Below are 14,831 nucleotides of genomic sequence, written 5' to 3'. Positions count from 1 at the left end.
TTATGGTGTAAAATCTATTTACTAGACACAATCATTTTTGAAACCTTAAAAGTTTATATATAGATTAAGGACCAAGTGATGTCCTTGATGGTAACCCATTTATTCTTCGAGCAGTTAAGAAAGACTTTTCCCCTTTTTGGCGGTCGGCAAATCTGGCATGCAAAGTTGCCGCCAAAATTAATGGCCTATTAGAGGGAATGGTGGTGTGGTTTGGAGTTGTATTTGCGCCAGCCGAAGACATTGATGCCACTCATGGCCACATAAATCTCTTAAATGGCCAGGACAGACAGCGCTGCTCTTGAGTTTTATGTGTCCCCCACAAACATTTATCATTAAGCAAAGTTTTACTATTGCAAATTGTTGCACACAAAGGCAACAAATTGAAATCTTAAGCAACTCCTTTGCCTTCGCCTTCGCCTCAGCTTTGGCTTCACTCGCAGGCTGAAAGTGCACTTTTATTGCCGGAGGAGCAGCATCTGCTCCTGGGCTCCGAGGTCTGAAGTCTGCAGCCTGGAGCCTGGAGTCCCAAGTCCGAGGTCCGCAGTCCGCAGTCTGCAGTCCGGAGTTTGGAGTCGGCAATAAACTGCGAGACCAATTTGCACAAGGACGATGAACCCCTGCGGTGCAGTTTTGCGACATGGAGTCGGAAAAGCGGAAGAGCGGGAAAACCGGAAGTTGGGGCCAACAGACTGTTGGCGGCTTGCCACAGTCACTGCTGCTGCTGCTGCTGCAACAGTTGTTGGCCTTTGTAGAACTGACAATATGGCCGAGACCCTTTGTTTGCTGCAATTTATGTTGGGCCATAAAATAAATGCGAAATGTTTATCAATGTGCCAGTGCATTTTATTCCGAACTCCGGCTCATCTCAGGTGGTGCCTCAAAGTATGCGACAATCGGTTTCGATTTCAAAAGCGATCTACTGGCCCCAAAATAGGCAATACATTGTGGCACTACCCGTTTGCCAGCATTTAATTAAAATTAAATAATTCAGTCTGCACAATCGAGCTAGATGTGTGGTGGTGTGGTGTGTGGGCTGGCTCGTATCCATATCGATATGGTGGCCAAATGGTTTTCTGGTCAGATCGCTTTGTTCATTAGCCCGCTGGCCGCATAATTGAAAAGTTTGCCCTGGCCGGGCGGATAAAATTCAATTTGCTGAGTGGAATGGATTGGAGTGGCGAGGAAAAACTATGGGAAATGCCAATAGCAATAAACGGCGTTTAAAATGCGAAAATATTACAGGACACTGATTGCGTGCGCTTGTGTGTTTACATAATTAACATGACGTTCATTAGTTGGCATTTTAATAATATTTCATGTCGCCATGGAAAATGATTCTGCCCGCCGGCTAATGTGATAATATTCTATTTTGACCATGCTCCGATTATTTCAATTTGATTGATTTTAATATACAAATATTTGCACTCACAGTTCATAATTTAAGTGCTCTCGTTATTTATTCAACGCAAATGCATTTATATTCGGACGTTATTCGTTTGCATTGCCAGCTTAGACAACCAATTATGTAAAGAGTTCGAATTGATTGTATGGCAATTGCGATTCTACGCCATTTCACTGCCATTAATCATGGAGCACAAAGAAGTCGCTTTGGGAAAAATTACATAATGCCCGGAGCTCAAACTTATATAATTACTCGAAAACTCAAAAAAGCTTCATAGCAAATATGGCAAAAAATAGAAAATATAAATAAATAAACGATCCCGAGCCAGACCGGTTCCATTAGGCGATTATGTTTCGGACTTTTTGCATAAGCCAAAGATGAAAACAATATTCAAATGGCCACAATGGGGAATTAATGCCTTTATTTATTGCGAGTTCAAAGTACAAGTAAAATTATATTTCATATAATTTACCTTTGGCTGAATCGACCCCAAAAATCACCGAGTTCTGACGACGGTGCTAATTTGATTTTCACAAATGCTGGCCAGGAAAACCCCTTTGGATGTGAATCGCTAATCGTCACACATGTTTTCGATCACAGCTGTATCTCAAAGTTAGCTGTGACGACACCCAAACCGGTTTCGAATTCATATTCTAAAAAGAAATGATTTTTTTACTAATTAACAGCCACTGAAATCTTGTTCGACGCGCATGGGAGACTTTATTGTTATGGACTGTTAGGACTCAGATCTCTAAGAGCCCGAATTATGGGGATTTTGAGATTATTATAGTGCACTGTCTCATTGAAATGTGTGATTTTTTCCCACTAACGATCAGTGTCAACATATCATATTGCTAAGAGATTGTAAACCTAAACTTAGTCATGAATGAGAGATTTCACTCCGATACTATATTTTACTCATTGCACGAGATCTATTTGCTTTAGTGAAACCGATCGCTAGTGCTGACCGGTATTGTAAGCTAAAGCAAAATGCTTCCAGATTGAGAGGCTTTTAAAGATCATTTTATAATATAATTAATTTGTAAAGCTTTATATCATTTTCAATACTGCAATAAAAAGTGTTGTTTCTTGATCACTTCGCTTAAAAACAGAACTAACAATTCATAGAAGCTTTACAGTAAAGTTGTATTCATTTAAAATAACATTGGTGATTCTATTGTTTGTTTTGATTAAAATGACATGTGTACTTTCAGGACAAGTCGGTTTAATGTTAATAATTTCTGAACTAGTTGGTTTTATTTTGATAATTGTGATGCACGATCGGATCTGAAGACTTTCTGTGGCAGACTGAACCTTCTCTTGAGCAGAATGGCCGCAAAACTTGGAGAAATGCCCAATAGCCACCGGCGATCAGTCAGTGATCTCACCTCCTCCAACTGGCCCACTCCAAGCGACCGGGTTTTTTGGAAACATCGCCATCGAAACCGCTTTCCGACGAACAAAACAAGACAGGGGGAATAAACTCTTCAAGATGAACTTGTCAGATGATCGGCATTAGCCGATCGAAACCAACCGGCAAAGAGTACTCTTGATCTCGGTGGGGAACTACGCAGATCAGGAAGAACCAACATATATATCGCTAGCTTTTGTAAACATGCTTGCTGTCATTTTTCAAACACTACCACCTGGTCATCTTTTGAGTGGGGGTCGATGTTTGTGCGCCTTCTTGGGACTGTGAATGGGAATCCCCCGGCAAACAAAGTCATCGCTTAGCGCTGTAGCACTACGCACCAAGCAAATAAACAAAACAAAAAAAAAAACTTTTCTTTTTTAATAAGAAATTATGAATCGATTTTATAATAATAATAACTCTTAACTTAATAATAATAAATCTTGTATGCTACCCCATTGAATATTAATTTTATAAAATCCGAGCTCGAATCTAGCGTTGGTTTTATTGATGCTACCTGTTACCTATATATTTTTTTAGCGGTAAACATAAGCCTAGTATAGCAGGCATCATCGATTTACTTAATAGCAATATGTATGTTGTCCAGTGTAATTAGATCTGAGATGGAACACAATAAAAAGAAAACCGGTAGGTGATCGGCCCAACTGCCGAAATTATAAACATTTGACTCGCCGGTATGTGACGATTTTTCGAAAAAATGCAGCGGGTATAAATACTTTAGCAACTCAGCCGAGAGTCCGTCAGTTCCAGCTTGGACAACCTATCGATCGCACAGATAGAATCTATCAAACTCAAAGAAGTATTCTCGAAATGAAGACTCTGATTGTTCTTGCTCTACTGGTGGCCGTCGTTTCAGCCCTACCGCAATTCGGATTTGGACGACCAGGATTTGGCGGCCCAGGATTTGGCGGCCCAGGATTTGGCGGCCCAGGATTTGGCGGCCCAGGATTTGGCGGCGGATTCGGCGGAGGACCCTTTGGCGGCGGCGGCTTTGGAGGTAATCCTTATGGCGGCGGTTACGGAGGTGGCCCATACGGCGGCGGATTCGGCGGCGGTCCCTATGGCGGTGGATTCGGTAATCCCTACGGCGGCTTTGGCGTTGGAAGACGTCATGGCGGCGGACGCGGTGGTGGCGGTGGTGCTGCCTCTGCCTCGGCCTCTTCGTCAGCCTCTGCAGCTGGTGGTGGTGGTGGAGCCGCCTCCTCTTCCGCCTCTTCATCCGCCTCTGCTGGCGGCGGTGGTTTCTACGGATAAGCTGCAAGAACGCCGATTATTTAGGGATTATGTTATTGTTAATGTTGAAAAAGTCTGATAAATAAAAAATGTTAAAACACCCAAAACATTTTTAATTATATTCTATCGCCAAAGTCATATTGAGGTGTAATTATTATTAAACGATGTTGTATTTCAACTCCTATTTTTAAAAGTAATAAATTTACAGAAGACTCAAATCCAAATTTTTTAAGTTATGAGTGTTTCCTCAAATTTACCTTAAACTTGTGTAGTTACAGAGTAGGTGCACTATATTGTTTGATTTTCTACCCGATGAGCACTAATCTGCATAAAATTGCCGTTGGCTTGCCCAAATAAGTCGGAAGAAATAATAAAAATAGTTGCACATTCAGTTGTCAAAGTACTTACATACGTGGCTAGAGATGCGGGCATCAAATGTAGGAGACTTTGAACTCCCCTTTGCATATTTATGTGGCCGAGTAAATCACATAACATTACTTGGCACACATTCAATTGGGATTCCCCGTATGTTAAGCCACTCTTTCGATGATAGCTGTCTTTCTTTCTCAGCCCCCACACAAAATTAATCAAACCGATTCATTTGAATTTCTAATGCTTTTGGGATGTTGTTTTTCTCCTGGCATTATGATGACTCTCGTATAAATTAGAATAATTAACGTTTAGAATTTAGCCAAATACACGTTTTATAACATTTATAATTATATTCGCCTTTTAGCAGCTTGTATAAACAAACAAATAAAAATCTGCGCGAAGAGAAAAAGTTTAAAGCCAAACAGGTGGCAGAAAGGCAACAAAAAATTTGCATTAATTATGGCGGACAGTAAAATCAGTCAACTGCTTTTGATATATTTGTGAAACTAAATTAATAACGCCACAGAGATGCTCAAAGAGAACTAGTTCTTCATTGCTAAATTGTATGTTAATTTAATGCAATAATATCTAATAACAATCTTTATATGTTATACAATATTTATATTTATCTTATATATATCTATCTATATCTGTGGTACACTGTCTAACTTTTAGTAAACGATAAGAATATTATTATTAATATATTCGAAATTGTTTAGAATTAAGATTTCATTAATAATCGGATAAATATATAGTTCTGATCACAGAAAATCTCTTACTGGAAATCTACCTGTATTGATTTTACAAAATAGCCCCACGATAACATCTTTTTTTTCTCACCCCCACAGTTCCCGCTAACTACTCGGTCCATGACATCACTGGTCCCAATCCCATCGTTATGCTGCCCCTCCAATGGACGAATCGAGAAGGGGGCGCGTCTCAAGTGCTCCCGAGATTGGGATTAACCGGTTGCAGCGGGGGATCGAGCAGCCCGGGTCTGTTGAGCGTAGGGTCCGACGGTCGTACGCCCCGAACCTGCTAATGAGTTGAGCTATAAATATTATTAATTCGTTCGTTCGTTTTTTTTTATTTTTTCTCATTTCTATCTACTTTTGCCGCTGAGGAGAGTACGCTTAGGGTGGATCACCGAGCAATCAACGAATCTCTTCGCCGGCGAGCAACGGAATAAAAGCCGGGGCCGGCGGTGCATTGGCCAAGTGTTTGGATCACCCTCGAGGAGGCAACAACTCAACATGAAATTATTCATCGCGCTCTCTGTTCTCGTGGCTGTGGCATCGGCCCTGCCTCAATTTGGAAATGGTAACGCCAACGCCAACGCAAATGCCAATGCGAATGCCCAAGGCTTTGGAGGTGGTCCTGGATTTGGCGGTGGCGGATTCGGTGGTGGCCCAGGATTCGGTGGCCAAGGATTCGGTGGACGTCCAGGTGGATTCGGTGGACGTCCTGGTGGTGGTCCTGGATTTGGCGGTGGCGGATTCGGTGGTGGCCCAGGATTCGGTGGTCCAGGATTCGGTGGTCCCGGATTTGGTGGTCCCGGACTCGGCGGTGGACGTCCAGGTGGAATCGGTGGATTCGGTGGACGTCCAGCTGGCGGATTTGGAGGCGGCGGCTCATCTTCAGCCTCAGCCTCTTCCTCAGCTTCGGCGGGCGGTGGTGGCGGACGTGGTGGCGGTGGATCCTCTTCTGCATCGTCATCCGCCTCTGCTTCTGGAGGCGGAGGAAGGTTCGGTGGTTAGAACTAAACTATAGCCGCAATTAAGCGTTAAGAAATGACTGTGAATAAGACATTAATAAATTAAAATTAAACAAGTATTTGCCTTTCAATATTTGCTTTGCTGCTGGAAGAATCTGTAAAGATATTAATAGGTATACGTGCTCAAATTTTTAATGGGTAATTGTTTCTTCTTTCTAAGAAAATGCAGTCTAGAGTTTGTTATACACAATTTTTAATGCAAAAAGAGTAAAAAGTAAATAAAAAATTCAATTTTAAATGAATTTTATAAAATTCAAAGGATGTATTTTGAACGCCTTTTTGGGGCTTAGATTGGCATCATAAGATTCTAAATTCTTGGTCTTCCAAGTTCTTTGTTTATCATAATGAATTCCTTTCGAGTATGTGCTAGTTTATGTAAGCCAAGTTAGTTTTAAGATATATGTAATGAAAATCTAATCTAACATTTACACCGTTGAGAATATCAGTTTTTAAAAATTAGAGATTACAATGGAAATCAGGTTTAACAGTTAACATGTATAAAACGTTGGTTTCAAATATATAGCAAGAAGCTTTTGTCAGATTCTCGAACTTGAAAAAACTCTGGTTCACTTTTTATACCCTTGCAGAGAAGCATATTGATTTCGTTCAGAAGTTTGCATCGAAGCTAAAGGGACTTTTGCGACCAAAAAAAGTATATATATTTTCGATCAGTATTAACCGCTGAGGTTATATATCCCATATTTACTTTTCAAGTAATTTGCATGAAACTTTTACAAGAGTGTTTTCAAATCTATGTATATATTTCAATACTCTATATTTGTATGTATTTTATTATGCTGTGAATATAAATAGCTTAGCGTTTTGTTAATTAAAGAAGGACGACTATATCATAAAGCTGCCATGGAACAGCCGAAAAATGATTGAAAATAATAAAAAAGAAATCACAGTTACATTGTTATTGATCATAACGTGTTTTTACTCGGTAAGCATCAGGAATTTTTATTTTTTTGTAATATATAAATAAAAGAAAACATATACTGCAAGGGTATATACGCTTCGGCTAAGCTTCTTCTCTTGCTAGATCTGACTCGACTATCCGCACGTCTGCAAGTTTAAATTATCATTTTTATTTCGCTAATCTGGCGCCCAATTCATTTGTGTATGAAATGTAAATGAAGTTTAATACAAACATACATTCGTCGCTAAAAAAATATGTAAATTTTATAGGGGCTAGTATGGTTGCCTGTAAATTACAGAAATATTGATATGAACCAGATGTGTGGGTCTGCTTCAAAATATGGAATAATTTGGATTTATAGTAGAACAAGGAAACGCATAGCAAAGTGTTAATTAAAACCACATGTGGGACTTTGTAAGAAAATATTGCTCGGTTGCGATCGAAAATATTTAAATATATTAGGTTATTGTCTTTGAACTTGACTAACCTGATCATCAGTTGATTCTCATTTAGTTACCATTGCCCCTCAGGATTATGAACTAATTATGATGTTTTGACGCTTTTAAATTGTAGTATACTGTGGTTCCTGGAACAGCTAAAATGACTTCTGAAATGACTGTATCGTGGCTATCTTTATTCTAATGAAAATAAAAAATATAATACATTATAGTGTTAGTAGCAAAAAGTGAAGTACCTAAGAGATTTCCGTGATAATTACCTGCCTCTATGTTGATTCCGTCTGAAAGCAACGCGATGACGATGCCGAAAGTAAAAAAATTCTGCCTTAATGAAATATAAACACAAATATCAATAATCGTTTCAATATTGATAGCATCAAACCGGTTCCTTAGTAAACCACCACGAACACGGCTCGTGTTGGTCTAAAGACATTTGCAAACTTTCCTTAAACCATTGCATTTGATCACAGCACTATCTGACTCTTTCGTTCGCTATCCGTCCCACTCTGAAGCCCTGCCCAGATCGGGAATCTATCTCGGATCTCCGATAATATTGAAATTATTTTTCGGCAGTGTCTATTGTTTGCATGCTAATTTATACCCAAAAGCCGATGCTAGCTGAGATTTTAATTTTTTTCTGCGTCTGCTTGCCGTCTGGCCACTATATAAACCGGGCCCTGGGGCATTGGCCATTAAGTTTGTTCAGTCACTCCGATCAAGCAGATCACCATGAAGGTCTTTGTCGTTCTCGCCGTAATCCTGGCCGTGTCCAGTGCCGCCCCGCAGTTTGGTGGTGGCAATGCCAACGCAAATGCCAATGCCGCTGCCAATGCCGAGGGTGAGGGTGGATTCAGTGGACCAGGATTCGGCGGACAAGGTGGTTTCAACAAAAGAGGAGGACCAGGTGGATTTGGAGGACCAGGTGGATTTGAAGGACAAGGTGGATTTGGAAGACCAGGTGGACCTGGAGGATTCGAAGGAGGATTCGGAGGTCAGGGTGGACCTGGAGGATTCGGAGGACCAGGTGGACCTGGAGGATTCGAAGGACCAGGTGGATTCGGAGGACCTGGCGGATTCGGTGGTAACTCTAATGCCAACGCTAATGCCAATGCTGTCGCCAACGCTGAGGGATTTGGCGGTGCTAATGCCAATGCCAATGCTAACGCTAATGCCAATGCCAACTCCCGAGGAGGCGATGCTAATGCTAACGCCAGTGCATCTGCCAACTCCTTCGGTAAATAAGCAACAGGATCCGAATTTCTTCACTGATTAGTTTTTTAATATTTATATAAATAAAAAAACACACAAAAAACTAGCAAAAAATGTTATTATTCAAAGGCATGTGATCATTGTAATAACGTACATGAAAACTAGTAAGAGTAGCACAGAATATCACTCAAGTAAAGTAAAGTAAAGCTTTTTTGGACAAAACCCAATTAAATTTGTTTCATGCTATAGGTTTTGTCAAGCATATTTTGATAAAAAACACTTTGTTCGAGGAAAAATAGTAGCCACACCTGAGGATTAAGCTTCATTGCTGAACATATAATTGAATGTTCACCTTATTTATTGTTTCCCTATCAGATGGTAGCAGCTTGGTTCAGACATAAATCTGATTTTTTCTACGCTGGTAGAATTAACAAATTACTAATTAATGATTTTAAGCGGTTATGTTTGTTCCACTTTCTAGAGCAACTTGAAAGATTATACATTTTATAAACATTGTTATGCTAACGCAGATTTTGCCCTTTGATTAGTGCAAAAATTAATTATGATAATAATATGTAGATAATTTAGGCAAATCAAAGCAAGAATTGTAAACTAGAGAAAACGTTACAGTCGAGTTTCTGGACTATCTGATACCCGTTCTTCATCTAGCTCTCTTCGCATATAAATAGAAATTAAAAAGAAAGGTAATAAAACGAACGTCTCTAGAATCTGAATGCTAAATTTTAACTTTCTAGCTTTTTCAATCCCGGAGATTTCAACGTACATACGGACACAAAAACGCACAGACCGACTCTTCTAGTGATCAAGATCAAATAAATATATACATTATAAATTAAAAATGCTTATTCTATCTGTTACTTTTCAACAAAGCCAGTATATCCTATTACTCTGCGATTAACGGGTATAAAAACCTGTTTTTTCGGAAAGAATTGGCTACCGTAAACATATAAACTTAGCCAGATGTGAAGCTGAAAATTTAAATATTGCAAAATCGTGTTTTAAGTGGCTTGAAAATAAATCAAAACAAATCGCAACGAATTAAATTTATGAAAAAAACTTCTTCCACTTATTATCATTAATTTTAGAGCTGCTGAAATGAAGGGTGGCAGTACGTAAGTGGTCAAGTTGAAGACTTTAGTGGTTTGCGAGTATAACAAAGTCATACTTTTTAAAAATTCACAAAATGTTTGATTTTGCTGATAAACAAAACCAACAAAAAACTAAATTATTATTTGATAAAATTATGTTTTAGCCTAAATTAAAAAACAATAAGTGCTTAACGAAAACGTTTTTCTTTATAAAAAAAGGCATACTTTTCAGTTGTAATTTAAATTATAAGATATATTTTCAAACATATTTTCAAATAGCTTATAATATAAAGAGAACTGCTAACTCTGTAAAACTTAGCCTGTTTTTGGGAGGCCAGAGAAATCTTGTTTACCGTCATTAGATCGTTAAATTATGCCCGACTTATAAACAGGTTATTACCCTAATCAAAGAAAACCACTTCTACGATTTCCGAGAAACAGAATTAGCATTTCAACATTTATTGGCATAGATTGGTATCGTTTCATTTGAGGGGGTCTGTCCGCGGACGTGCCCACTTTTCGAGAGTCGGATTGATGATAAATGAATCCATTTCGGGCTTATCCACGTCCATGTCCACCATGTCCACCATGTCCTCCTTCTCCTCCTGCGTTGGCGTTGGCGGTTGCAGTGGCCGAGGCCGAGGCGGAAGCTGGACCGCCTCCTCTGCTGTCGGCGGTAGCAGCCGCATTTGCGTTGGCAACGGCATTTGAGCCACCACCTCTACCTCCACCGAATCCACCAGGATGAGCCTGAACGGCCACCAGGGCGATGATTAGGAAAATGCAGATAGCCAGGAACTTCATCGTTAGAGATTTTGATGCTTTGTGAGCGTGTGCCGGCCCCTTTTATACCAGCATCTGCGACAGGTTGACGACTTGTTTATTCGTAAGAGCAAAAAAATCGCAAAATCGATTTTGTACCGGCACATATATAGGGGGTTCCGATTAGCACATTAATTAGACATATATTAAAAACGCATGACGTTTAATATGTATTATTTAACTCGGATATACTATGTTATCAATAATTGAAAACTGGTTAGCTTTGGCAAGCCATTTTTTGGTAGGAAAAGCATATTTTCAGGCTGCAAAAAAAGCTCGTCAGATAAATTAGCTATGACGATCATGTAAATTCGTAGATAAGCTTATTTTTACATATATTAGACACCGTTCCTCAAGTGATGATCACAACTTTTGATACCGAAATTCAAATACATGTGTGTCTATAAAGAAATTATTTAAATACCGATTGGGACAAATACGATTTTCATTCAAAATATTTAAAACAAAGCAGAATATCTTTTTAAAGAAAAGGTTTATTTACAACACCGAACGCTAAATTTATTAATAAAAAAGGACAACGGAAAGGTAGAGCTATTCTTTTTATGCTAATGCCTTTATCAATCTATTAATTTCATTTGTTCTAGTCAAGCCTAGGAAAAGTCTGTAATCATTGTCATCATGTAATATATATACATATATATTTTTATTTTTCATCCCGTTGAGCTCCCATCGATATGACTAACTGCTTGGTTTTGGTACATCCCACGACCTAGAGCACAGTAAATCAGTTGGCTTAGTAAATAAAGGCAAGTCAAGTGGCCAAAAAAAAAACCCGTATCGCCAAAACCTTCGATCCGCATTCATTCGAATCACATTCAACATGCAGTTTAGCGCCTGCCGCTCAAGTTCAAATGGAAATTAGCGGTTGGTGTTTGTTTTATAGCCGATTGCTTTCAAATTCCACCGAGAGTGAGGCATAGCAAACGTGATACTCATTGCAAAACTCCGAAAAAAGCCCTGTGCCCCTTAATGGATTTTCACATGTAGATCGATGAATGAATAATCTGCCAGCCGACCCAAGCCTTCAGACCTGACCATACCAAACCAGTCAGCCTGGCTGGTCCACGTGTCTGTCCGTCGGACTAACTGCGTCCATGCCGGAACATGAAACCCAAAAATGTTTGACGACAACTCTTGAAGAGATTGCCGGTTTTTCTTTTGTTTTTTCTGTTTTTTGCAGGTGGGCAGCGATCAGCTTGTGGGCTGCTGAATGTCTGAGCTTGTGTTTGACTTGATTTCTTGGGTGCGATGCTTTAAAAATATACTCGTATAAAATGAATCATATTCAGTGAATTGGGTTTGAAAGAAGTCTGGGAAATTCTTTATATAGCCTATAGGCTCTATGTAAAATGCATTTTAAGTTAAATTTCTTCTATTACTTAAACTTTTCTTCACCTACTATTGAAGGGTATCTCATGGATCACCTTAACCAATCACATTTCGTTGCTGCAATACTATGTCCCATTTGGAGAGCGATTTTCGGATCAACAATGTTCAAAATACCTACTAACGCTTTGTGCAATCGCCAAAACAAACACAACACGAAAGATGGGTGTTCATGTTTTATTTATAATTTATAAAATCGCTTATCTCACGCTTTTCTCCTTCCTCATTTTTGTCATTTGCCAGACCGTTCACAAATTTTGCACAATATTACTATTGTTTTGTTTAATGTCTGTGCGGATTTGTATCGCCATCGATATCTTCTTACGCATCGTTATTTGTTTCTTTTTTTTTTTGGTTTATCACACTGTGCGGCCCGTCGCATAAAATTTAAATATTTCTGTTTATAACTCGTTTAGAATTGAAAATTGCCTAAAACAACCCGAGCATCAATCTCCACATAATGGCAAGTTGTCCGACCTTGACAAGGTCGTGTGCTGCCCACCACTCACGAGCGGTTGGTCCGCACCACCGACGAGTATCCGTAGAGCACCTCCACTCCGTCCGAGTTGAAGATCCGCTCCACGCGCGGAGCTCGCGTCTGAATGGGGCGTTCTGTGCTGGTGGTTGTGGTGGTTGTGGCTGGAGCACTGGTGGTGCTGGTGGTACTCGTCGTAGTTGGAGCATCAGTGGTGCTGGTGGTACTCGTCGTAGTCGGAGCTTCAGTGGTGCTGGTGGTGCTTGTCGTTGGAGCTTCAGTTGTGCTGGTGGTACTCGTCGTAGTCGGAGCTTCAGTGGTGCTGGTGGTGCTTGTCGTTGGAGCTCCTGTGGTGCTGGTGGTACTTGTCGTAGTTGGAGCTTCTGTGGTGCTTGTGGTACTCGTCGTAGTTGGAGCATCAGTGGTGCTCGTAGTGGTTGTGGTGTCCGAAGCACTCGTAGTGGTCTCTGGCTGGACATTCAGCAATGTTTCCACCTTGGTGACCAGAACAGTCTCGGTGGTTGAAGTGATGATGCTAGAAGCTGGTTCAGTGGCTTCTTCAGCCTCAGTGGTGGGCAGAGATGCAGTGGTGGACGAAAATAGTGGCAGTTCTGTGGAAAACAAATGTACTTAGTTAGCTCCACGTTGTCAAGAGTTACGTAAAGAAATGGATACTAATATGTTTTTAAATTGAAGACACACCTGTAGTTTCCGCAATCGCACCCTCAGTGGTGGCCAACTCTTCCTTTACTTTTGGCACCACCGTAGTAAACTGGGTCTGCAGCTCCGTGACGACGGGGGCTGCATTGCTAACGTATTGGTAAACAGGAACCACTGTGGTTTCCACCGACTCCGCCTGGTCAGTCTCAATTCTCTTCTTGTTATCCTCCTCCACCAATGCGGCGTCGGTAGTCACAAGCATGGAAAGCTCCACGTTCTCATGGAGTGGGGCATTTGTGGTCGTTTCCATTTGGTTCTCGGCCATGTCCAGTTCAATTTCTTCCATATGTGCGGGCTTCCGCTCGAAGTAGTTTCTTATGGTTTTGACCTCCTCCTTGACGGTGGTTTCCTCGGTCTCCGCAGCGGGAGTCGTGGCTCCACCATGTGGCAGAATAGTGGTGATCTCCAGACTGCTGGTGGTTGTGATAAAACTCGGTGGCAGTGTGGTGGCTCCGAACTTAAAGCTTCGCTTGGTGGTGCTCTCTGAACTATTAGACTTTGGTGGCTCCGTGTTTGTTGATGTGGTCTGATCCTCCTCCTCCGGCTCCAATTCGAGCTCGGCTTCCGTCTCTTCGGGATTCTTGAGCTGCTCCTCCTGCGCACGCTCCATCTCCAGCTGTTGCACCACCGAGTCCGGAAGTGGCTCCTCCGTCGTAACTATCGGACTGGCTTCGGTGAAGGCCTCCCCCTCGGGACTGGTGGTCAAGATCACATCTGAGTCGACGTCCACCGTGATGGTGCCCTCCTCAACGGACATGTAGGTGGAGGAGTCCACCTCCGCTGTGGCTTCATAGTCCGGCGAATCGGTGGTTTTCTGTGGTGCAGCTCTCGCGTTCACAGCCACTACGATCAGCAGCAGAATGGCAAAGGTCCGCAACATTTCGGCGGATTTTTTTTTGGTATTCGCGGAATGCGAGGCGGTTCAGTGGCTCGCTGGCAATGAATCAAACGAGTGTGGTTCGAACGCGTCGAAAGCTACGTTCACTTTAGCTCTGAAAAACTTGCTCCTGCTTCCAAAAGCTCTCTCTTTCTGCAGAGAAAAAAAGGTGGTATATATTTACGATATTGCGAGAGGAAGGGATCTTACAAATAAATCAATACTTTTAAACTGGCTTAGAGCTGCATATTATTCACTGTTTATATTAGCTTTCGAACTATAGTATAGGTAAGAATGTGAAGTCATTCTCAAAAAAATCTCTTAAGCTTTTATGTTTAAGAATATCCAAGTGTTTTTCAAAAACGTTTTCGATTCTTTACTTCAAACTTTTCACTTCTTTCAACAGTTTTTGAAATCAAATTTATTGTTCACTTTGATCAATGCATTACGTTTGGAAATACACCATGCTTATGTTTCTGTGATCATTATTCGCTGAGTGTCTCTACCTCAGACTATATCTCTGGCTGTTAACTGGTTCACTTTGGGGCTGCTGGCTTCCGCTCCACGTTGTTGTGACTAGTTTTGTTTGCGGCGAGGAACTAAACCGTTTGCAGCTGCGGCT

The 14,831-nt window shown here is 40.9% G+C and overlaps 5 protein-coding genes and 1 long non-coding RNA gene across 7 annotated transcripts; 4 read left to right on the top strand and 2 right to left on the bottom strand.

The window, feature by feature from the left end:
* Window positions 1–3,644: 3,644 nt before the first annotated feature.
* Window positions 3,645–4,088, top strand: LOC6527166 (holotricin-3). The gene has a single exon (XM_039371773.2). The coding sequence runs from the start codon at window positions 3,645–3,647 to the stop codon at window positions 4,086–4,088; it is 444 nt and encodes a 147-aa protein (XP_039227707.2).
* Window positions 4,089–5,639: 1,551 nt separating this feature from the next.
* On the top strand, window positions 5,640–6,272 carry LOC120320678. 2 transcript variants are annotated; one of them, XM_039371040.2, is made up of 2 exons: window positions 5,640–5,810; window positions 5,910–6,272. In XM_039371040.2, exons 1-2 carry the CDS (start codon window positions 5,757–5,759, stop codon window positions 6,207–6,209), a joined length of 354 nt encoding a protein of 117 aa, XP_039226974.1. In that variant the 5' UTR covers window positions 5,640–5,756; the 3' UTR covers window positions 6,210–6,272. The 2 variants fall into 2 exon arrangements, with proteins under 2 accessions (XP_039226974.1, XP_043062780.1); XM_043206845.1 differs by having other exon boundaries at window positions 5,642–6,272.
* A 2,009-nt stretch (window positions 6,273–8,281) lies between these two features.
* On the top strand, window positions 8,282–8,905 carry LOC6527164 (WW domain-containing protein C660.06). The gene has a single exon (XM_002088222.4). The coding sequence runs from the start codon at window positions 8,320–8,322 to the stop codon at window positions 8,830–8,832; it is 513 nt and encodes a 170-aa protein (XP_002088258.1). The 5' UTR covers window positions 8,282–8,319; the 3' UTR covers window positions 8,833–8,905.
* A 1,430-nt stretch (window positions 8,906–10,335) lies between these two features.
* LOC6527163 (glycine, alanine and asparagine-rich protein) lies at window positions 10,336–10,734 on the bottom strand. Its single transcript, XM_002088221.3, has one exon. The coding sequence runs from the start codon at window positions 10,710–10,712 to the stop codon at window positions 10,467–10,469; it is 246 nt and encodes an 81-aa protein (XP_002088257.1). The 5' UTR covers window positions 10,713–10,734; the 3' UTR covers window positions 10,336–10,466.
* Window positions 10,735–11,447: 713 nt separating this feature from the next.
* LOC120320650 lies at window positions 11,448–12,135 on the top strand. Its single transcript, XR_005560170.2, has 2 exons — window positions 11,448–11,870; window positions 11,932–12,135. It is a non-coding gene; the product is annotated as an uncharacterized LOC120320650 (long non-coding RNA).
* Window positions 12,136–12,295: 160 nt separating this feature from the next.
* On the bottom strand, window positions 12,296–14,821 carry LOC6527162 (cell wall protein DAN4). The gene is made up of 3 exons (XM_039370935.2): window positions 14,716–14,821; window positions 13,315–14,362; window positions 12,296–13,223 (listed from the first exon to the last, which is right to left on the bottom strand). Exons 2-3 carry the CDS (start codon window positions 14,210–14,212, stop codon window positions 12,643–12,645), a joined length of 1,479 nt encoding a protein of 492 aa, XP_039226869.1. The 5' UTR covers window positions 14,213–14,362; window positions 14,716–14,821; the 3' UTR covers window positions 12,296–12,642.
* Window positions 14,822–14,831: the final 10 nt, after the last annotated feature.

This window comes from Drosophila yakuba, chromosome 2L (assembly GCF_016746365.2).
Source record: "Drosophila yakuba strain Tai18E2 chromosome 2L, Prin_Dyak_Tai18E2_2.1, whole genome shotgun sequence".
NCBI lineage: Eukaryota > Metazoa > Arthropoda > Insecta > Diptera > Drosophilidae > Drosophila > Drosophila yakuba.
The sequence above is the reverse complement of the archived record's forward strand: the minus strand, read 5'-3'. Positions and strand labels throughout refer to the sequence as shown.

Bases quoted from the DNA above. Each gene is read 5' to 3' on its own strand.
- LOC6527164 (XM_002088222.4), top strand. From the start codon at position 8,320: ATGAAGGTCTTTGTCGTTCTCGCCGTAATCCTGGCCGTGTCCAGTGCC.
- LOC6527166 (XM_039371773.2), top strand. From the start codon at position 3,645: ATGAAGACTCTGATTGTTCTTGCTCTACTGGTGGCCGTCGTTTCAGCC.
- LOC6527163 (XM_002088221.3), bottom strand. From the start codon at position 10,712: ATGAAGTTCCTGGCTATCTGCATTTTCCTAATCATCGCCCTGGTGGCC.
- LOC6527162 (XM_039370935.2), bottom strand. From the start codon at position 14,212: ATGTTGCGGACCTTTGCCATTCTGCTGCTGATCGTAGTGGCTGTGAAC. The intron at 13,224-13,314 runs GTGTGTCTTCAA...TGTTTTCCACAG, and splicing joins TGCGATTGCGGAAACTACAG to AACTGCCACTATTTTCGTCC.
- LOC120320678 (XM_043206845.1), top strand. From the start codon at position 5,757: ATGGTAACGCCAACGCCAACGCAAATGCCAATGCGAATGCCCAAGGCT.